This window comes from Saimiri boliviensis, chromosome 10, assembly GCF_048565385.1.
Source record: "Saimiri boliviensis isolate mSaiBol1 chromosome 10, mSaiBol1.pri, whole genome shotgun sequence".
NCBI lineage: Eukaryota > Metazoa > Chordata > Mammalia > Primates > Cebidae > Saimiri > Saimiri boliviensis.
In genome coordinates, this window is record NC_133458.1 from 39074005 (window position 1) to 39097616 (window position 23612).

General features: G+C 39.9%; 1 protein-coding gene across 6 annotated transcripts in view; it reads left to right on the plus strand.

Annotated features, from left to right (window-relative positions):
• CTTNBP2 (cortactin binding protein 2) overlaps positions 1-23612 on the plus strand; it is a 482785-nt gene that overhangs the window by 304344 nt on the left and 154829 nt on the right. Inside the window, exon 1 of one of the 6 annotated variants that reach the window (XM_003921051.4) lies at positions 14256-14462. The exons of 2 other annotated variants lie outside the window; for them this stretch is intronic. In XM_003921051.4, coding sequence (XP_003921100.2) covers positions 14382-14462 — 81 coding nt within the window. In that variant the 5' untranslated portion in view covers positions 14256-14381. Of the gene's footprint in view, positions 1-14255; positions 14463-14694; positions 15561-15603; positions 15883-23612 lie in introns of those variants that run through there. 3 more of the 6 variants (XM_039472989.2, XM_074379166.1, XM_039472988.2) reach the window with 3 other exon arrangements.

Consider the following 23612-nt stretch of genomic DNA (forward strand, 5'->3'; position numbering starts at 1 on the left):
AGGCTGATAAAGTTGGGATCCCTAGAGTTGCATTTATGTTTGGAAAGATAACATGTGACCTACTGTACAGCCACCTGGGCTATGGTTTCACCTCCAAGGATGGGTGACAAACAAGGTCTTCTTCATTCAAAAATGCCATCATTTTCTGATACTTTTCCCCCACCAAATTCCCCTGTGCCCCCACCACACACAATAAAACAATTAGCTAATAGTCAATGAATATTCATCAAAATCATATAATGATCCAAACATTGTGGCTAAGTTCTATAGGTGTTGCAAAAACAGAATATAGACTTTCCTGTATGCAAGAAACTGACACTGTGTTTGGGAAGATATTATTGTAAATGATGCAAAAAGTACATAATTTTGTGTTAGAACAGGGGTAAGCAAAATATGGTCCGTAAGACAAATCTGGCCCACCACCTGCTTTTGTTAATAAAGTTCTATTGGAACACAACCACACCCTTTGTTTACATTTATGACTGCTTTCAAATGGCAAGGGCAGAGTTGAATAGTTGAGACTGAGACTGTTTAGCCCACAAGCCTAAAATATTTACCCTTGGCACTTTACGGAAAAAGGTTGCCAACACGTATTTTAGAATAGTCAAATAACGTCATAAGGTAAAACGAAATCAATTCCAAGAGGGTAACAGGGAAGTTGAAGGTTTTGGAGTTGAGAGACCCAGGGTGTGCAAACTTCAGATGATTCCCCAGCCAGGTCCTGGAGACAGACAGGAAGGCAAGGACTTCGCTTCTATAAAAAAAAGGTGGGAAATGGGGGATTCTCATAATTAGTAAGAAAATGCTGAAAGTGATTGCATATTGTTTTTATTACATCCTTTTCTTATCACTTTTACTATGCTGACCCTCAAAATCATTAATTTGGAAAAGTCTAATCCTTTTAAATATTTTTCACAATGTTGTTCCAAAATCAACATTGATTAAAAATTTACCACCCCTCTCCTGAGAAGCAGGAAATACTTCTGCATAGTTACTTATAAATAAGTGAAATTTTGTGATTCACTCTACAGATAATGAGAAGAATGTATAAATGAGTTGCAGGAGAAATTAAGATAGCAAAATCTAGAGTTAGAATTAAAATATCAGTATTTCTTATATTTTGATTGAGAGATTTCTATTACTATTTGTCCTTAATTCACAGATATATTTTCTTAACCGCCATAATTTTTACAAATGAAAAGACAAAGATAAATTGTCATTGCTACAGTTTCAGAGTCTAATTATTTTCCACTGTTTGAAACTTTGCTATTGTGGTGAAGCAGATACTTTAAAAAATTTCAATAGTTTTGGAAGAACAGGTGGTGTTTGGTTGCATGGAAAAGTTCTTCAGTGGTGATTTTGAGACTTTGGTGCACCCACCACCCGAGCAGTGTACACTGGACCCAATGTGCTGTCTTTTATCCCTCACTCTGCCCCCTACATATCTGCCCGAATCCCCAAAGTCTATTATACCATTCTTATGTCTCTGTGTCCTCACAGCTTAGTTCCCGCTTAGAAGTGCGAACATACGACGATACCATGTCTTTTCCATTTCTGCATTACTTCAGTTAGCATAATGGTCTCCAACTCCATCTAGGTTGCTGTGAATGCCATTATTTGCAAGTGTCTATTTCATATAATGACCTTTTTTTTTTTTAGTGCCTTTAAACATTTCTCAGTGCCATAGAGCCCTTTAGATGTTATGGGGTCAGTCACCCACTGTAGGCCACTCTCAGGCCAGCCCCCTCAACATAACATCCTATGTTCCACAATCCTTACTCCAATCAAAAAGTATTTTCCTCTATTTGCTTAGTATCTTGTATCTTGGGGGTCTTGCTACTCAAGGATAATGATATATTTTTATTAAATATTGACTAGTGATATGATACAGTATTAGGATATGGAAGAATTCATTCACTCCTAAAACTTCCTGTGCTTGGCAATGTGCTAGGCTCAAGAAACACAAGGATAGATGTTGGCTTGCAGGAGCTTGCTGTCTCCAGCAGTGTGTCTCAAAAGGTGGTCCCTGAATGATCTCCAGATGAAACTCCTGGGCTACCTAGTAAAATGTGAAACTGTTTAGGCTCGAAAAGGGACTTACTCAGTGAGGAGACCTTAGAATCTACTTTTAGCACGCTTTCATTTTCTGTGAATATTAAGGATAGAGGGAGATAATTTCTGAAGTTAAGGCCTCCATTGATAGTGGTTGAAAACTGGCAGCCATGGGCAGCTTTGTCTTGCAGATATACTTTTTATATTAGAAAATATCACATAAATATTTCATTTCTTCCTCCTCTTAAAAAATTAGAAGTTCTAACATTACTGGGTGTGTAGTTTTTTGACTGAGTGTGAGGAATTTTTTCCCTTTAGTTGGACAGAGGCTGTGCACTGCTGTTGGCTCAAATCTTTATCATTACCTATTGTCTTCACCCTAGCCAGCCCTATTCAGATATCCTGCACACATGGCCCTTATAATCATTTAATACAATGACTCTGTGATCTACATTCAAGAGGATAATTTAAAAGAAAAACTCTGCCAATGTCATCCAGTTTCTCTGTGTCTCAGATAATGCTAGGGTAAGACTTAATTTCATGTACAACCTCTGAAAGGCCTTAAGAAGTGAGAATTTAAGGTTTGGAGTAGGGAGGGTGGTCAAGATATATAGGGCAAACAGTCATTTTCAGTCTTGTAGCTAGCAAGGGCTTGATTTAGACTGTTAAACATGGATAGCAGGAACAGAATAGAAATCTCGTTTCTTTCCAAATCTAGCATTTCTATAGCAATTGTCACCATGGTATCTTGATGTGTTTTGACAGAAGAAATTTCACTTTTTGAAAAATGTGGTAATGAGGGAAAGAGAAACTCCTTCTATGCTTAAACTCCAGAGGCATTTCCTTAATAAAGAACTCAGAAATGTGTGTATATAGAATAGAAGTTCCATCATGGTCTGACCCAACTAAGGGCTGTTGGGGTTTCTTAATGATGAGGCTGTCTAGATCCAGCTGAAAGAACCCTTGAATGCAAGGCCTGGAAGGTAAATCAAGTCTATAGTACTACTAGTGTAACTCTTTTCAGTATTCAAGCACTTATCCGTATTAATCTTATTTAATCCTCACAACAACCCTGTAAAGTGAGTATTGAAATTATCATCCCCATTTTTTAGAGACAAAACTAGACTCACTGAAGATCAGTGACTTGCATAAGGTCACAGAGAAATCATGCTCAAACAGGTCTTCAAGACCAAGTTCCCTTGGACTTTCACCATACCAATGTTTTTTGAGTTTTCCTATTCAGACTTATGTGGAGCATGAGGATGCCATTTCCATACACTACCAGATAAGTGGCACCCTCTGGAGTTGTGTAGTGTGGGTGATTCTAAGCTCTGAAACACTGTTGGAAAAAGTTTGCATGTAGGGTACACCACAGGCATAAATAAAACATGCAACTGTTTTGCGTAATTCATGACGGGCTGGCTGTGAAGCTTCTTTTTCTCAGACTCATTAAACTTGTTCAAAATCAAGTGAATGAGATGGTACAGAAATGACCTCGAATCTTGTAGGACTGAATGATCATGTCTTCCTAAAATTCATATGTGAAGCCCTTACACCAGATGTGATAGTATTTGGAGACACCTCTGAACAGTAATTAGAGTTGGATTAGGTTGTGAAGGTGGAGTCCTTATGGTTCTACTATTAGTGGGTGGCAGAAGGGAAAAATCTCTCTCTCATTCTCTCTCCCTGTCTGCACATGCACTGAGGAAAGGCCATGTGAGGATGCAGCAGGATGTTGGCCATCTATAAGCTAGAAAGAGGGCCCTCACCAGGAACCACGTGTGCCAGCATCTTGATCTTGGACTGCCGCTGGATTTTTTTAAAAAGTCTAATTTAATAGTGCAGCATTTCTTTTTACCAATGGCTTGTGTTTCACAGCAGCTTTTAAAGACTGCTTGTCTAACTATAGCTGCATACTATATTCTAACTATGAAAAACAAGTAAATCTTCAGTTTTTGCCAGTTGTTTCTGTATTTTAAAGAAATCACATTTCTGCTGGGCAGGATTTAGAGGTTTATTATTAGTCTATGTGTAAAGTTCAAAGCAAACTCAATTTTGCTTAAGGGAACGTTGTAAAGTAACAGTTCTTGGTATTTCATGCCTCATATGATCCATTTCAAACCAGAGATTACACCTTTGAGTGTCACTGTTTCAAGAGACAAATTTGAACAACTAAAACATCTTTAAAATAATACAAGTTTAAGAAATCTCAAAAAAAAAAAGAATTTTCTGTACATACTCCTGTCAAATGAAGTAATTTCCTATACATCACTTCTCAAGCAAACTGGTCTTGTATTTCCTTTCATTTGACCTAGATCTGCTATAAGATCTAGAGAAGGATCGGGACAGCTTGTGATTTCTCTCTGAAGACAGTGGTCTCTCTTCTGTTTTTAGAAAGAAACCTGCTCCAACTGTGAGAGAAGCTTCTCCTTCTTGGAGATATGTGGTGAGGTGGCAGACTCCTTCTGTGATAATCATCTTGAGGGTTAGGACCCCAAGACAGAGGTAGGCCATGATTTCTATTTCTTACTTTGTTTTCCACCATTTGACAGTTTCACTCCTTTTTTTTTTTTGATGGAGTCTTGCTCTGTCACCCAGGCTGGAGTGCAGTGATACGATCTTGCTCACTATAGCCTCTACTTCCCCTGTTCAAGTGATTCTCATGCCTTAGCCTCCTCAGTAGCTGGGATTACAGGTGCCCACCACCACACCCAGCTAACTTTTTTTTTTTTAATAGAGACACGGTTTCACCATGATAGCCAGGCTGATCGTGAACTCCTGGCCTCAAGTGATCCACCCACCTTGCCTCCTAAAGTGCTGGGATTACAGGCGAGAGCCACCATGCCACGCCAATTCCATTTCATTGTGGTAGTCACAGGCTGTTCTTCCATCAAGCTCTTAGACAGCATTGGCTGCATCTTGGGCCTCTCCAAATTCAAGAAAAGTAACCCACACACTTCAGAGTGGTCCATAGTAGCCTAAAGCCTGTTCCAATTTGGTCTCTCTGCCATTGTTTCAAAGATTACCTACATAAACTTTACTGTCCAATGGACAGGAATCAAGATGTATTTCCAGATCTAGGGCAGGGGTTCTCACAGCCTGGGTGCCTACCTGTACTGGTCCATGGCCGTTAGGAACTGGGCAGCACAGCAGGAGATGAGTAGCTGTCAAGGGAGCAGGCTCCCTTCCTGAGCTCCGCTTCCTGTCAGATCAGCCACAGTATTAGATTGTCATAAGAGTGCCAACCCTACTGTGAATAGTGCATGCAAGGGATCTAGGTTGCAGGCTTCTTATGAGAATCTAACTAATGCGTGATAATCCAAGGTGAAACAGTTCAATCCATGAAACCATCCCCCACCTACCCCATGAAAAACTGTCTTCCACAAAACTGGTCCCTGGTGCCAAAAAGGCTGGTGACCATTGATCTAGGGTAAAAAATGTACAGGCTGAAATCTACACCCTCTGATTCGTCTTCCCACTTCCCTCTGCCCCAGAACCCACTGATGCTGTCACTCACCCAGCATCCATGAAATGGCAGTGACTTTCCAATGTATATGCTTCATCTTGAGTTTCTCTATTAAGACTTTTGCAAGCACTTATTGAGAGTGTTAATATTTAAACTAAAATCATGGAATATTTGGTTTAAAATTAAAAATTTATACAAATAGCCTTGTTGGGACTCTTGTGTAGTTGTAGGATCATTTTTATTACTTCAACAAGTTATTTCTTTCTGAAACTCCATGTGTATTAGCATGATTCTTAATTATTTAATAGGTATATGAAGAGCATGGAAATAGTAATAAGAGGCAAAACTTACTGGGGGCCTGGCACTGGTCTAAGTGCTTTAAACAAGTTAATGTAATCCTCTCAACAACCCTGTAGAGACAAGAGCCATTATGATTAAACCTCATAACTGAAGAAATAATTGAGACATAATACTTGCCTAAGGTCACAAAGCTAGAAAGAGGCTTTTAATAATATAACCTTGAACTTAACCACTAACTCTATAGCATATGACCTAAGTTGTATTTGTTTGGAGGACAGAGCATTTGGTGGTCTTCTAAGCTCTCTTGTACTTAGCATACCCTAATTGGCCTATCACATCTAAATTTTAATCTCTCAATAGAATTTAATATATTTAATATGTACATTTTATAAACATAATTTTTTTTAAACATAAAGTTTTTTACAAATTAAAAATAAATATTTTCATGTTTACTAGTCTCTCGTAGTGAGCATTTATTTCAATTATGACTTAAGGCAGCAGGCCATGAGAGACGTGGTAGTACCTGACTGTGTCACAGTAGAAGTTACAGACATCTAAATCTTGATACAATTGCCACCGGTATCTCAAATATAATTTACAATCATGGGGTCTGGTGCAGCGGCTCACATCTGTAATCCCAGCACTTTGGGAGGCTGAGGCAGACAGATCACTTGAAGTCAGGCACTCAGGACCAGCCTGATCAACAAGGCAATAACTACTCCTACTAAAAATCCAAAAATTAGCTGGGCATGGGGGCAGGCACCTATAGTTCTAGCTACTTGGGAGGCTGAGTGGGAGAACTGCTTGAACCCAGAGGCTGAGGTTGCTGTGAGCCGAGGTCATGCCATTGCACTCCAGCCTGGGCAACAGAGTGAGACTCTGTCTCAAAAAAAAAAAAAATTACCATCATAGAAACTTCAAAATTATATCAATTATGGAGTTCACCACTGTATCTTGTTATTTACTGTGCTAATAATCACTTCCATTACTACCTTATAAATTTGTTTTTTTGTGTAATTTTGGTTATTAGATTTTAATATAACTATTTCCTTTAAGAGCCTGTTTTATTTTATATACTTAAAACCTTTTTCTGAGAAGAAATTATTAGGCTTCACCACAATGTCAAAGGGGTCATTAGAGAAGGTAAGAAAGCAGTAATATTTACTTGATCCATTTGTTCACCTGTCTTTTCATCTATCCACACATCCATTCCATTCAATTAATCTGAATAAATATTTCTTGACTGCTTGTTATGTGTTTGGCTAGTGTTAGACATTAAAAGTGTAGAGTTAATGTTCTTACAGACCCACCAATCTTCATTTGACCTTGAAGTTCAGAATTTCAGCCAAAAGTTTTCAGAATATACTAGGATCTTCACATTTGAGATGGTGTTGTTCTATGAAACACCCTGTTAATCATCAGTCTCTTAACCGGGTAGAGCTCAGGGCCACTTTCACTCTATTCCTCCTCTTCTTTTTTCAATCTCTGCCACTTCTCTTGTTTTCTGAAACCCATGCAGGCATGCCACTTTCTAGAAATGAAAGGACCATTACTGCAATTTAAAAGCTGTCAATACAGTCTATTTTGTATAGTTACCATGTATTATATTTTATGTACATATCATGTATTATATTCCATGAATGCAATGTGATCCTTTGTTGCCAGCCTGGTTTTTCATGTCAGCTACAGATGAAGTAACAGATTCGTGCCTAGGCTCTATTTGTCAATAGTAAATAGAGAGTCTAAACTGAGTTCACCCCACTCCCAGGATACACAAACAAATAATACAGTCCTGTTTATACCCCAATTAGGCAAGGAAACATTAGGAAGTTTTGTTATACTCTCTAAAAGTAAGTGTGGTTTTCAGTTTCAATCATGACAGGGAAGCTAGTACTGGGCCAACTCTAATACTGAAACAAAAAAGTGGAACAACATATGTAAAACAACTGTTAAAAGGTATTGGCAAGCTGTGAGTGCAGGGAGGACTTTAGAAGCTATGATTCTTTTTTTTTTTGAGACAGAGTCTGGCACTGTCGACCATGATGGAGTGCAATTGTGTGATCTCGGCTCACTGAAACCTCTGTGTCTCCCAGGCTCAAGTGATTCTCATGCTTCAGCTTTCTAAGTAGCTGGGATTACAGGCTCCCTCCACCATGCCCAGCTAATTTTTGCATTTTTAGTAGAGATGGGATTTCACCATGTTACCTAGGCTGGTTTCAAACTTCTGATCTCAGATGATCCACATGCCTCAGCCTCCCAAAGTGCTGGGATTACAGTCAACAGCCACTGTGCCTGGCCCTAAAAGCTATGATTCTTGAGGGAAGACTTAGGATGGAATTGGGGCAGCTGGGGAATAAAGATTACTTTTACTGGGCTAAGGAGATAGAGCTCAGGCCTTGGTGGTTGCCCAAGAGTCCTGTACTTGAAGGACAAAGTTCCAAAGGAGGAAGAAACTTCAGAGAAAGAGCCCCTGACAAAAGTATGCATGCAATTTCCTCTCAAAATTAGGCAGAATTCTAAGCTGGGCATGTGTGGGATGAGACTCCAAGAAAATCATAAGAAAACAGCATCTTGGTGACTTAGGAGCTAAGCAAAAATTTCATAAACAGGACACAAAAACATTAACCATACAAGATAAAGATAAATGGATTGCACTAAAATTAAGAATTTATATTCTGATTACAAGTTCATGAAAATATTTTTCTTCTAGCAGCTTTGTTTCTTTACCACTCATGTTTAAATCTGCAATTCTGGGCTGGGCACAATGGTTCATGTCTGTAATCCCAGAACTTTGGGAAGCTGAAGTGGAATGATGGCTTCAGCCCAGGAGTTTGAGACCAGCCTGGGCAACATAGTAAGACCCTGTCTCTACCAAAGAAAAAAAAATTACCCAGGTATGGCAGCACACACTTGTGCTCCTAGCTATTCAGGATGCTGAGGTGGGAGTGTCCCTTGAGCCCAGGAAGTTGAGGCTGCAGTGAGCCGGAATCACATCGTTGCTCTCCAGCATGGGTAACAGAACAAGAACTTCTCTAAAATAAATGAAAATAAAAATAAAAACCCACAAAACTATGATTCTGGTTATGTTTTCTTCTATAGTTCTAAAAATGTTTCTGTACAGAAAATACAACAAGACAATGCGGTATTTTAATATGGGGTGCCTTTACCCACTATTCAAAGTTAGGCAATGCTTAGCAGGTTCAGCTCAATTCCTAACCTGCTGCCACCTCAAATTTTAAATTCTAGGAATGAGGTTCCCCTCTACCATTCTAATGGCATCTATGGCCACATTGGGTGATGGGAGAGGGCTGGTCAAGGCAGAAAAGTGTCAATCAAATGTGTTTTACGAATCAAATGGCACAGTGTCCTTTGGGTGGTCAACTGTCAGGAGGTGGAGACTGCAAGCCAACAAAGGGAGGTCCTTAATAGATGTCAAAGGGAGGAAAAAGCAGTGGTAAAATACATCCCAACTGAACTGATTCTTAACAAGGACGTTACTGCTGAAACAGATAGATAGTGGCATTAAGTGAGGATGTCAGGATGATGATGATAGTAATGACCAGTATGTGACTATCTATCTTTTGCCATAATAAAAAAACATGTATTTTATTGCTAGCGTAAAACATTTTCGGTAGTTAAATTTTTCTTTAATTGCCAGAATAAAACATTTCAGACTGCTTAAACCTTAATGGTGGTTTGTCAGAAGTATTTTTCCTTATTCTAAAAGTAACTTCACCTTCCCCAGAATGAAAATAGCAATACCAATGCTTTTTTTCCCCCTTCAGTTCTTAAATCAAGGCGTGAAATAAATTAATCCTTCAAGTCTAGCCATGACATTGTTTTATAAATATTATGAATTAAATTATATTGTATGCTTTTTGGTTAATTGAACAGCTGCTACTACATATACTAATATATTTTTAAGTAATGTCATCACATTTCCAGGCTTATTTAAAATAAGCCCAACTAATTTGGATTAATGAAAAAAGTCTTGATGGACCAAAAAAACAAAAAGCATAAAACAAAACTATTATCATCAAGTGAGATTTGGGGCAGGGTAAGGTGAAATTTACATCTCAGAAATTTCAAATGTATTTGAAACTCTAGTAATTTGGTATATGACAAATGATTATGATTGTCTAGGAAGTGTTAATGTATTGGTTTATTTCACAGTTTGACACAGGAGAGATATACATGTGTAGCTTTTTTCCTGCTTTTTGTATCCTAAGTAAATCCTCACAGAGTCAATCATAAATGCCGTATGCATATTTATTAAAACCAAAAGACATCATCTTTAGTGTTCTTATTAATTCTTCGAACACTAAATTTCCTTTTGTGTTGAACGGTACATATCCCCAAGTGAAAGAAAAATCTCAGCTGTGGTTTTACAGCTGGCTCCACAGTTCTAATCAGAGGAGGAAAGGGTCTGATCTCACAACCTATTTATATAGTTTTTAAACTTTCTAAGAAAAATGAAGCTCCACTATAATTAATGCCTAATGGTATAAACACTCCTGCTTTAATATGGTTGCCTAGTAACTATATACTGCAGGCTTGTGAGGTTGCTAAAGAGGCTGAATAAACAGAGATATTCAGGTCCATTTCCAATTCAGGTGGATAAGGGGAAGAGCTGGCCAGATTTTTTGTTGTTGTTGTTAAAATTGTTTTTCCATAATGGTTTCGCACTAAAACATCTTTCTGCACTAAAACTTACTCTTGTAAATGACTTCTGCAGATAAGAGTCCAAACCAACAAGTAATGATTTAAAATATAAAAAACATTCAAGAGAATGGAACCAACACTATCTCATTGTTCAGTATTAGCCGGTTTCTGTTCTTAGAGTGACTGCACCAGGGGATGATTTTCTCAATGTGGTTCTAACCTTGCAGCAAAATGCTATATTTGGATATTACTTCAGCAATTGAGTGAATAGATACAGTTCCCAGTTAAAGGTGGTATTAAAAGGGGCTGGGAGTGATTATGTTAATTATTTATGTTTCCCTTTGGCTTGCTTCCTACATAGCAGATTTTATTTCCTAATTATGTTTTGCTTTAGCTTAGGTAAAATTAGCTTGCATTCCTTTGGCACACACCAACTGCAGTTGGTGGAGGAGGCCTTCCAAAAAACCATAGATTGTTGACAAGAGTGGCTAACTAGATTAGAATTAAATTTACTGAGTAAAATCCACAAAAAGCCTAAAGCGCATGTAGATAAGTTGACTATAAGGGAATGTAGTTAGGTCTTAGGAAGATCGTTTCTGGCAATGGACACTCAGCTCCTCTGTACTCTTTGTCATGGAGTTCCTGATGTCAAGATTTGGGGCTTCCTAGGTTGGTCACTGTGCTGCAGACAGGGATAAGCATAGTTTGCAGTATTTAAATTGTATAACTATAGGCTTGCAGATACAGTCAGAAATGATTTGCTACTCCGTAATTTTGTCATTTGGCAATACTAAGACATGTTGACATACGGTTTGCTCTTTGGAATTAACATAAATGTTGTCATTTTACCAAAATAAAGAATTCTCTTACTCCATGATGGAAACAGTTTTAGGCTATGTGTATATTCCTTTATACTTCCACATGGAAGGAAGCATCCTGTTGTATCATTATGTATAACTCTGGATTTTTGGTTTAGTGGGTTGGAGGATGTGGCTGATGAGGCCAAGGACATGGTTTAATCAGAAAACCACTTGGCTCCCAAACATTTATCTGCATTCCTACCTTCAAGAACTAATTTCCCTGGTCATTTCACCCTTAGAGAGTATGCTATAGCTCAGCAAAAATACCTCTATTCCAGGGTTTGGAAAATAATTAGCCTCAAATTATTTAGTCAGTGGGTCATCAGCATCATTGTTACATTCCAAAAAAGAATGTAAATTATAGTTTTCTCTATTTGCAATATATTCAATATTACTCCTTCCATTTTAATGCTTATTGGAATTTACTGATTAAGAATCACGATTCATTTTTGTTGAAGGGATTTATTTTCCTCCCGTTTATACTTCTATCTCACTCCTTTTTTACCCTGCCTTTCAATAATTTTCACTGTAGCCCTGGGATGTCTTTTTAAATTATTATTAATTATCATTATTATTTAGCTGTTTAATGAGGCTTCAAAAGATTTAATTTCTGGAACTATCCAGTCACTACCCTTTCAGATCTATTTGCTTTGACTGTAATAGAGCCTGCCTTTGTGCAAAGAAAGTCTTAGAAAGAGTTAATTTGCAATAGTAACAGAGGCTTATTCTCAGGAGAGAATTTAAACCATCAAGTGTCTTCCTGGTGGAGAAGCAGCCCCAGGCCAGGCTACTGGTGAGGAAGTTAACTCCTAGTGTGCCACTTTTGTGCAGTAGGTGAGATCCTCAGCCAAAGCTTCAACAGTGCCAGTTTTAAGGTGGAAACAGAATGCTGTCAATTCTCCTTCCAAGGTCCTAGATTTTGGTGGTTAGAAAATGTGGTGTCCTGTGATTTTTGTCTGTTTGTTTTCTTTCCATTTCACAAAAAATGATGGGGGTGAGGTGGGGAACAAGGACTGATTTCCATGTGGCATGATCCTGCTTTAATTGTATTTAGGTGAATACAAGCTATTTTTACCTAATGATTTTTTTTTTAATTGGGCTGCATGTATAAAAGGGATTTGCTTCCCAGAGATAGTGTCATTTCATATTTCTAGCTCTTAACCCTGAGTAAAATTTATTATCTTATTCTTTTTATTTTTTTTCCCCAGAAGTGTGCCAGTTAATTGCTTGGGGAGTATTCAACACCAGAATCAAGAAAATTGTCTTGCAGTGTGTAAAAATGCCTTTTGAAAAGAACAGGGAATGCTCCTGGGCTTTAAATTTTTACTATCAGCTTGACTTTTACTGTCCAATACTTTTCTTTCATCTTAAAGGAAACTAGTAATTCTAATATTGAGCAGTTTTAGAGAGTATAAATAAAGAAAAGTGGTATAATGAACAGGGATGGATATTAAAGGGATAAGAGAGGGAGTAAGTATCAGAGCCAATAAAAATAATAAATAAATAAATAAATACCTCTACTCACAGGATAACCTGGAGAGGATTTCTAATCTTCTGACCTTTAGCCTCAGAGTTCTAGGTAAAGTTCTTTCTTCACCTCTCTTCTGGGAGGGAACTTTTCACAATTTATTACTCAATCCCTTTCACGGTCTTTGTAGAAAAGGTTTTCTCTGCCCTGGTTTGTGTCATATTTGGATCCAATTTGGAAAGTGGAGCAATTAAAGTGTCAAAATCTTTCATTAAGATCTGCCATTAAAAAAAAAAAAAATAGCTTTGATCTGTAACTCTTGGACTGAACATTCCAATCATTCATCTTCCAGAATTTCAAGTGCAGGATTTGGTTGTGGTTTGATTTTACTTCTTTGAGACAAAGTTTGAATGTCTCAATTTGATTTTATGCATTCGACACATTTTTAGGGATCTGGTGATTTGGGAAGGGCTGTACCATATGGTCTTGGTAAGGTGATAGATATTCACATTCTGGAAATTGGCAGCAAAGGGTAGGAAGCGAGTTAGATGTGGGAAGGGAAGATTGAGTGTTTCGGCCTAATTCACTCATCTCACAAAAAGTCTTCTGAGATGGGTAATTCCCATAAAATCTATGTTTACAAAGATGGCTTTTGATTGTTTTTTGTGTATATGTACACGTGTTCTCACACATAGGGAATAATTTTTTTAAACTCTCTCAAAAGTAGAGGGCATAACATTTAGCTTTTAAAGCTATGACATTTAACACTGCTTCATTAGTCCTTCAGAAGAGACCTCAGACTTGAGGGGTCAAAGAACATAAGGCAGCCCGCTACAAGTTCCTTGAAAAGGAGATTACAAAGTTAGAAGCTGAGGGGCTGGTGCCATCCACTAAAAGAAAACAGAACAGACACATCGTTTTCATCTGAGGACTGTTTTTGGAGAAGGACTAGAGTCAAGATAAAGTAAATCAGAGCCAGGTGTATACACACATACATTGGGAGGGTAAAAACACCCTGGCGGCGGTGAAATTTAAGAAAGCAATTTAAGAAGAAAGGGGTGCCTTGTGTGATTCCTCGGGGCGGGATAGAGGGAGCTGAAGTGTAGGATTTTCCCTGATCTTTCAGAGAATTCAGGTTCAGGAGGCCTGACATTTAATCCGGTCCGTGCAAGGATTTCTCCGGCTTGGTGGGGGTTCCGCGGAACGCATCGCTTCTCGGGCGCTTTCTCCTTTCACCTCTTCCCTGGTCTTTGATCCCCAGCCCGCGCGCAGGGCCGCAGCGGAGTCAGGTCGTGCGCCCATTTCTCGCACCTCCACTAGCCCGCGGCTGGCCCAGCCGGGCGCGGGGCGCGGGGCGCGGGGCGCGGGGCAGGACCGAGGCGGGGCGCTCCGGCGCGCAGCGGGTTAAAAGGCGAGGGCGGCGGCGAGGGGCGGAGGGAGCGCGGCGGCTCCCGGCTCCCGGCTCCCGGCGCCAGCGTCCCGGACAGCAGCGGGTTAAGCGCCGCCCGCGCGGAGAGGGCTGAGTCCGGAGCCGCGGCTCCGAGCTCGCATTCGGATCCGCTAGAGCAGGAAGATGGCGACGGACGGCGCGAGCTGCGAGCCCGACTTGTCCCGGGCCCCGGAGGACGCGGCCGGGGCAGCGGCGGAGGCGGCGGTAACCGAGTTCCCGGGGCGGGTGCGGGGCGAGTGTAGACGCGGGCCGGGGGCGGCGCCGGGGCCCCAGCTGGACCCGGCTCCGCACCGCCGGGGCGTTCTGTAAGCCCGGGACCCTTGGGTGCCCCTTCCTCGGGGTGCCCGCACGGCGGAGGCTGGTGGGAGCGGAGAGGCCACCCGGGCTGGAGCTCCGTCCTGCCCCTTCCGCGCTCCACGGGGAGCGGCCCCAGGTCGCCCGGTTCTCCCAGCCTCCTGCGTGCGTCCTGCGCGACCCCTTCGCCCACTCCCTCCGCTGCGGTGGATTCTGGCCGGGGGCGAAGGCTGGGACGTGTTTCCTGGCGAATTTGACCCCCCATTGTTCACCTCTCGCGGCGCGCGTGGTTGCGAGCGCGTGTCCCGGGGGTGCCTGGTACCTCTCAGCGGACCTGGGAGAGCCTCGAGGGGGAGGCGGGCCATTGCCCAGCAGGTGTGGGGATGCCCATTGTGTGCATCTGTTCCTGTGCCTTCGGGAGGCCCTTTGGGAGAGGCCCCGTGTTCCGTTGTGGGCGCTGCTGCCGCTGAGGCCAGAGCTTTAGGTCCTAGCAGCCTGCTGCCCCATCACTTGGTGGTGGTGATTGGAGTGGGGTGGAGGGGTTGGTTCTTCCCGAGGCGATGCACGGGCGAGGTGGAGGTTCTGCACCTGGTTTCAAGACATTGTTCTCCTTCTCTGGGGTCTAGAAGCTCAGTGCGCTACCATTTATAACTGGTCCTCACTTTCACCCCCTGAATATCTTCGGGCAGATACTCACTGGTGGTTTCCAGCCTCTACCTTGGAGGAGGACTGGACCCACATTTCCGGGTGGAAAACGTTCTCAGTGTTTGGGAAGCAGCCTTGCAGGAGCTGCAAGGATCTGCAGAGAAAGGCAGATCTGTGAGCGCCTCCCACTCTTGGCCCGATCTAGCTGCTCCTACCAAAGGATCGGGGTGGGTTGGAGCGAGCGGGGCGTGGACGCCCCCTCCTTTCCTCTCAAGACCTGAGCAGAGTCCGTGCAGAAGCGGGAGAGGGCAGGGCCAGGCATAAACAGCCAGGGCCGCTTTAACTTCCTCCCACCCTCTGGAGGTAGGGCTTTCTGGAGAGGGAAGAGGAGAGATGTGGAGGAAGGTACTTGGGGTGAGAGGAGCTGAGCCTGGGAGTGGAGGGAGAAACAGAGAGGGGGAGGAGGACTGCTGATTTCCACTTGTAAAACTGGCAAGTTTTGATTTGAACTTTTGGGAAAACAGTTTCCATTCTTTGCATTGAAAATCAGAGCTTTAAGATTTCCAACGAAACCTGCCCACTTAACGTGAATCAGCTCCCCTCTGTGGGGCACAGTAAGGAAACTAGCTATTAAGACAAGGCTCTCTGGGAAGTGGAAATGATTTGATGCCTTCATCCCCAAAAGGTGGGAAGGAGAAAAAAGGAAAAAGAGGGCGCGGGGTGTGTGTGTGTGTGTGTGTGTGTGTGTGTAGGGGTGCCTGTGTAGGGGTGTGTGTGCAGGTGTGTGGGTGCACGCGCAGGGGTTCGTGCAGGAGTGTGTGTGCAGGAGTGTGTGTGCAGGAGTGTGTGTGCAGGAGTGTGTGTGTAGGGGTGGGTGTAGGGGTGTGTGGAGTGTGTGTAGGGGTGTGTGTGTGTGTGTGTTTCTTGTTCTCCAGGTTGAATTTATTTACTTAATCTACTTAGAATGGGTTTCTATTACCCTCAATATTTTAACCACCTGACAATTAACCCAAACACAAACATCTGATTGATGGTCTGTACAGCTGATATATAGTTTAGTTAGATCGTAAACAAAACCTTGGTCGCCAGGAAGATTTCTGTGTTAACAAGGTCAGTGTTCCCTCTCTGCCGTTTAAAATTTTCAAGCCTGATTTTCACTGCTGATATTTGGGGATTTGATGATTTCACCCTTGTTAATGGGCAGAGCCATGGAAAATCTTCGAAAGTGAACCTTCTTTGCTATTTCCATAGAATCCTTCAGGGTTGCGAGATGCAATAAGGATTCTTCATCTAGTAGTTAAAAAGAAATAGTAATAACATCGGACATTTTAGTAAAGTTTCGACAATGGCTTCTTATGTAGTAAATTGGGCATTTTATTTTAATTCTCCAGTTTTGACTTAATAAGGCATGGTTCTCTCATATCAGCCACTTGTAGATTGATTTTTAAATGAAAGGAAAGCCAGTGTAGAGGAGTGGTATGTGTCATCCCAGTTGCTCCTTAACAATCAAAGGCGTTTTAATATTGGGTTGGGTTTAATGTTTAAGTTGGGTTCTTGTTGACTGAGAACTTAATTTTTATTTTAGTGAACAATTCACTTTGCACTTTGGAGATTTATTGAATTTCAAATCGGTTTACATATTGTGCATTTTTATGTATACATTTGGCAGTAAGGAGCCAATGGAAGCTCTGAAGCAGTAGGCTATTTTTGAAAGTCAGTGTTTTCACTAAGCTTTGACTATTTAGATTGTTGCTTAGAAACAAGCTTAATTTATAGTTTTCAGTTTAATATCATTTTTAGTGGAATGTTTTAAATTTAGTTTGTGATCCTCATTCTTAGCTGTTTAAATCCTAAAAGCATACCAAGTTTAAAGCTGGGTAACAGTTACATTATTTAGTAGGATTGTATTAATGTCTTTGCCGTGAACCATGCCGGGAAACCTGGGTTATTTTCAGTGCCTTAGCCAAATGTGATGACTTTTATAGGCCGTATTGCTGTTTCTACTCTGAAAATAACTCCTAATGGATAAGGCAGTATGGAAAACAGAACTCTTCATACTTTTTATTGTCACCAAATAATTTTGGAGTGGAAGGAAAATGGAGATCTTTTTAGAGTTCTATTTGGGAAGCCAACCAACATTCTTGCCATTCTGGGCTTTTCTGGAGCAGCTAATATGCAAGAAGTAGGTATAAAATTTGTTGTCATGGTGACAGTGACAAAAACTTGGACAGTGATTTAAAATGCACAACAGTGATGTTAAACAAATTAACAGCTGGAACCTTGAAATTTTTGTTTTCCAAGTGACAATATTGAATGTAAATGCACAGAAAAGAACTTTTGTAGCCAATTTCACTATGTTTTTTTTTTTAAAAAAACTGAATTATAGATATATGGCAGCTCTAGAATGTTGATAGTTTTGCAGCTTAATGTTTTAAATAGGAAATAATGTAGATTTAACACATATTAGTGAACATTTAGAGAGATGCAGGCATCATGAGTATCATCTTTGCTGCCCTGAAGTAATACATCCCAGTGATAGAAAGTGACATACACCAAGGAATCAAATCAGAGATCATGGTGTCGTGAGAGGCACACGTGATTTTGCATTACAAGTTTGGAGTGCAACAGTCATAGAGAGGATCCCCAGTGGATGGATCTAGAAACCTCCATAGAAGGATGGCATTTGAGGTAGGCCTTGAGATTTAAGGATGATCTGGACTGGCACTGCAGGAAGGAGTGTGCAAATGTGGCCATATCCTTGGTAGACATGCGAAGGGCTTTCAGTGATGAACATGGAGGTTTCCATTCTGGTCTCAGCTATTTGGTTCAGAAAAATAGCTTGGAAGTTGAGGAAACTGACTGGAATATTTTTCCAAAGACGAGAATATAACTGTTTTCAGTGTCCTCCTGCTTTTCACTTTTTGTTTTTTTCTTCTTAAATAATAGGCCATACATTTCTGTTTGCACCAGTTTTTGGACTTCATTATTATTGTTGCTGTTATTGTTACTGTATTTCTCATAGGAGAAATTTTGGTTAGAGAACATTTGTCCTCTCAGTGATTGAACCTATGCCTTGGCTAGATTGCCAGTTGGTTCTATCCTGGTGTGTTTCACATAACTTTATGAGGTGAGAAAATGTTTCACAGCCTTGGTACTTAGATTTGCAAAGAGCTGCTGTTGATCATGTGGACAGCAAGGCTGTGGCTGGGAGAGAGTGGTGTGAAGTTTGTAAAAGAAAGTGAACTTTGTAAAAGAAATTGCTAGCACAATGCTAGGCACATGGTTTAAGTGTTCCCCAAATATTTACTAAATGAAGAAAATAAAAGGAAGCTCACCAAGAAGTTGTGTCATAAAACTTAATGTTGATTGGCTAATTAGAAAATTCACTGTGTGTGTTACCAGCTAGCTTATAGTGAAACTGTTGGCGTGTGACTTGCAATAATTAACATTATAGATATTATGGTTGTTGATCCAAAAAGATTACCTTAATTCTTAGTTTTAAAATTTTTCATCTTAATACTGCCCCTTTCCAAGCTGCTTTTCTCAATAACTTCTTAGATTCTTCATAGGGGTTTTTTAAAAGTTTAATTTCCAACACTATTAGTTTTCTCCTTAGATTCTCTCTTTTCAAAATGATGATTGAGGCTGCACCACTGCCAGCCTGCATCCTTCCAGTAATAGAGTCAAGGCCACATCACCCATTGGGATGTGGAAGAGAGCATGATTGATAGGGGGTTAAGAGAAACATGGAGAAGTCTGGAAACAGGAAAAGGGAATAAAAGGAAAGATTGGGCAGGAAAAAGGAGATTAGGCAAGGCTTTAGAATAGTCTGCAATTGCACAGAATTGTGGGACTGGAGTAGTAACCCCCAACTCCGTTTACTTTGCCACCCAAGCCCGTCTGACTATTGCGTTAGAAGGAGACTTTATTTGAACACGTTCCATTACATTATTCTCTCTTGGTGCTCCTTTGCAAAGCTTATATAACATGGAAAAGAGATTTGTCTTTTTTCTTGGTAGTTAGGTAAAGAATCAGAGAACAGGTACAAGAGAGGATGATGATAACACTGAGAGTGAAAGATTTTTAAAATGTTAATGTTTTAAATAACTTACATAAATAATGAGATCATATTATTAATGCTGTGTATGGCATGATGCCTTCCATACAGAAATCCTGATTTTAGAGGGGGGAGATACTCTATTTAAATAAATTATTAGTAACCAACTAATAGGTTGGGGATCCATTTAATAGGTCATAGAAATGTAGTGTAATCTAGGTAACATTGCTATGTGGAGTGGATACTTGTTTGCAAAGATTTGGTTTTGACGTATATTTCACTGAAAAGACAAGGTGGTTCCAAAGGCCTGCCTCTTCATTTGGCCCAGCCTCTTTATTTGAAAGTCAGCAGGCAGACATTTGCCACCTACAGATAATCAAGACGATATTCTTTAATGCATTGTAAGCTTCTTAAAAGTTGGTTATTACATCTGAATGTCTGCTTGCCTGTGGAGCTGATCCGTGTCGGTGTTGGGCTGATGTAACATTGAAAAGCTGAGTTAGGGTGAAAATAGATGTTAGTTTTATTTGAGATGTTGTCCTTTTTTTTCTAAGGAGGAAATAGAGACTGTGGGGAGATCTGAAAGGAGGAAAAGGGAGGTAGTTTGGCCTAATTATTAGAGGCTGCCACCCCTTACTGAGCCACTTTTCTGCCGTTCTTTTCAGCTTTCTCTTAGTTAAAATTAGTTACACTCGGTACCAGGTTTCCTTCCTGACATTGTTTCCTTGTCAGTATTACCTCCTTTCAATACACTGAGTTTCTTGTCTTGCACGAAAGACCCCAGAGAGTGTGGTTGATTTGAGCTGAGGTACATGGCCTCGGAGAGCTGACACCAAGTAGACCCCATCTTCTCGGTACTATATGTTGTTTTAAAGGTGAACATCAAACTGCTTCCCTAGTTTAGGTTAATCTAAATATTTTTGAAACACTGAAAGATCTCGTACAGTTACTTGGTTGCCTCTAGAGTGGGCTGAAACATTGTATCTTAGTAAGATGGTTGTACCTGAGACATCCTTTGCACATTTCTGTTTTCATACTGTGCAGTAGATATTTTATACCAAGGGTATATATGGTGGGGTGGGGGCAGGGGTAACATGCTGGATAAAATCAAGTGAAGAAGTAATAATGCTCCTGTCCTGACACATCTAGTAGGGGTGAGAAAATAGAGTTAATAGATTTAATAAGTTTAACATGAAGAAATGCACAAGGCTGGACATGATTAACTGCCAAGTGAAGATTTTAAGACTGGAGAGAACAAGAGATTTCTGGAGTCTGGAAAGGCATTCAAAGGTGAGGTTTGAGCTATGTGCTAAAGAAAGCTAGGACTCAGATGAATCAGAGGAGAATGGAGGATTAGGAAGAGCATCATCAGAGGTGTGCAACCTCATCACAAAAATTATTTCCTCCTTGCAGAGAGAGAAATCAGAAAGATAATCTCAAGGTAAGAAGTAGCTTCAGAGATTTGAAAATAGTTTGAGATCTTGAGAAGCCTGTACTTTTCTTCATGAAAACCCTTATAATTAGCTAAATTCTTAATATAGTCCATGTTCTTATGTACCCAGAGAGGTGGATTTAATTTTTTGCATGTCAGTGATACAGCCTTCGCACTGTGATCGGGAACTTACAAGATGATTTCATTGCTTCTCCTTCTTTATAGCCCATTTTCATTCCCAAAGCATAAATCTTGCTTACATAGAAATTTCTAAATGCATTATTAATTATTAGCATGTACTATTAAACTAGGAGGAAAATACATTTCTGTAACTTCTGAGCAAAGAGGCAAAACAGTTTTCCTCAAGTACCTCACAAAGGCTTTTAGGCTCAGGAAATGACCTAAATAAATTTCCTCAGTCCAGTAATCCAGTTACCCTGATGTTACATGAAATCAGGACATTTAGGGGCTGGAGGAGATTTAAGAGATCACTTGCTCCAGCATCCTTATTTTACTGGTGGAAACCCTGAGATTCATCAGATGAAATGATTTGCCCTATTTTGCCGATTGTTCCCTAGCCACATCTCTCATCACCCAGCCTTCCAGTCTGCTTGCTTTCTCCTGTGTAAAACTTACTGATGGAAAATAGGCACAACCTGCTGGATTGTAAACTGGAAGAGAGGCTCCTGGTGTTGGTGGGAAGAGCCAGAGAATGTGCCTGAGTTTGTGTTTGGTTATTAACATATCCCCCAGCAGCCCTGATAGGACAGATGTGTTTGAGGAAGGATCTGAGGGATATCTGTGGCTCATTATGTTTCCTGAAGGCATTTTGATAACTGATCAATGTGCTGCCTCCACTAATTCTTAAAGGATATGGGCAAGACTTTTCTATTAATATTTAGCTGTGTCTATTGAATTCCCCACATAAACCTAGTATTTTAGATTTAGGGAACTGGGGGAGGGGAAAATTTGGTATTGGCCTGTGTTCAGTTCTGGAAATTTAAGATGACTTGATTCAGCCAGGGTCTATTTTATTTGTTCTGCCTCTTTCTGTCTCAGCCTGAATGAGAAAAAATCCTGAAGAATGCCCACCCCATGATTGCCCCGTGTAACTCAGAGCTGTTCAAAACTACTGTGTTGAACAGTTGAGTTTGGGATTATTTCTCCTTATTTATACATAATATATATCATATATATGTACATATGATATATAAGTATAATTTTTAATTTTAAAATAAACTATAATTTATAATATACAATAGATTAACATACAGTAAATTAATATATATGACTTGTATCCCAAACAAGACATACTTTGTATTTGATGACCAGATTCTGGATTAGTTGAAGCTGCCATGCCAGATTTTTAAAACTAGGTGTAAAGCAATTTTTTCTGGAATACTTTTCCTGGCAAATGTAACAGGCAGAAGAGTGGCCTGTGAAGTTGAAATCTAGTAGCAGGTCTGGTTTTATTTTGTTTTTAGTTTCTTTTCATCACTAAAAATTAAGAGCTGGATTTTTCTCTTTTAATTGGGAAAAGCAACTTCAATAGTGAATCTTAGTCTGTGAATGTGTCCGCTGTGGGTTTTTTTTTGGGGGTAGGGGGGTTGAGGATTTAGGGGTCATGTTTTCATGAATGCCTTGATAGAGACTTTAATTTTTTGTGTGAATGGCATTTTGATCTGTTCTGTCTTATATCCAATTTGGAAATTAGTTTATCAAGGCAGTCTTTTATAAACATTCTATGATTAAAAACAATTCCTTTGGCTTCTAAACCAAGAAACTCTTAATAATTTTTTTTCTACATCTAAGTACTTTTGTACCATATGCACCTAAGATTAATGCCACTTCTTATATACATACATATATGCTATTTTTTTGTAGAATTGTTGCTTCTTGGCTTATTTTTCTAAAAAAAACAAAGTGCTTAGTATTTATTTATGAAATACTTGGAGTCTTAAGATCTTCAGCATCTTTTCATGCTTTTTTTAAACCCTGTTTTGCCAGAATAGAATGAAAATGAAAAGTGTTGAAAATTTGAAATTATTATAATATTTGTACTATGAAAGACCAGAAATTAGTAGTTTTAGTGGAGAAATAGGGGTGGAGACATAGAAGAGAGACAAGCAGTGTATGTTTCAAACAGTACATCATACATTGTGTTGGGAGACAGATTTATTTTTTAACATTCTGTGTGACATAATCTATGGTTTAGCAAGGACCTTTGTACTACTATTTTTTTTATTTTAATGAATTTCCCTCTTTATTGATGGTAATGTATAGAAAAACAGAAGTTTGGGCTGTAGGTCACATGTGTTGCTGCTGCTGATGGAAGCAGGGCAGGCTCTCCTGATTCTAATATGAATCAGGATCTTGGCAATGTCTTTCATAATTTATTAGTTTTTAAAATGGAGCACTTTGCTTATAAAGCTTTGGAGAAACAGGACGATAAAATATACAATTAATTAAAATCTTTAGAGCAACGAGCAGCATCATTAATAAAACATTACCCTCTAAAGCACACAAGAATTGCAGCTTACTCTCCCATCTCAGTGGGAAAAAAACAGGATAAAAGAGCCTGTCTTTCATCATAGTCAATAAACTGAGTTTATTGGACTTGGGCTGGTAGGTCTTCAAAGAAATAGGCTCCTGGCCAATACCCTACTCCTCTCTACATGAAACATCTGGGTTAATAATAACAATCGCCTGCCTTCATTTGCCACTTACTTCATTGATATGTTCTTGTTTAATCCTCAGAAGAATGCAGGGTAGATGTTAGGATTTCCATTATACAGATGAGAAAACAGAGAATGACATAAGTTATATAAATGTTCCTCAGAGTGTAATCTTTACACCAATAGCATCAGCAGGAGCTTTTTAGAAGGGCAGATTCACAGCTGCATCTCAGACTCATTGAATTACAGTT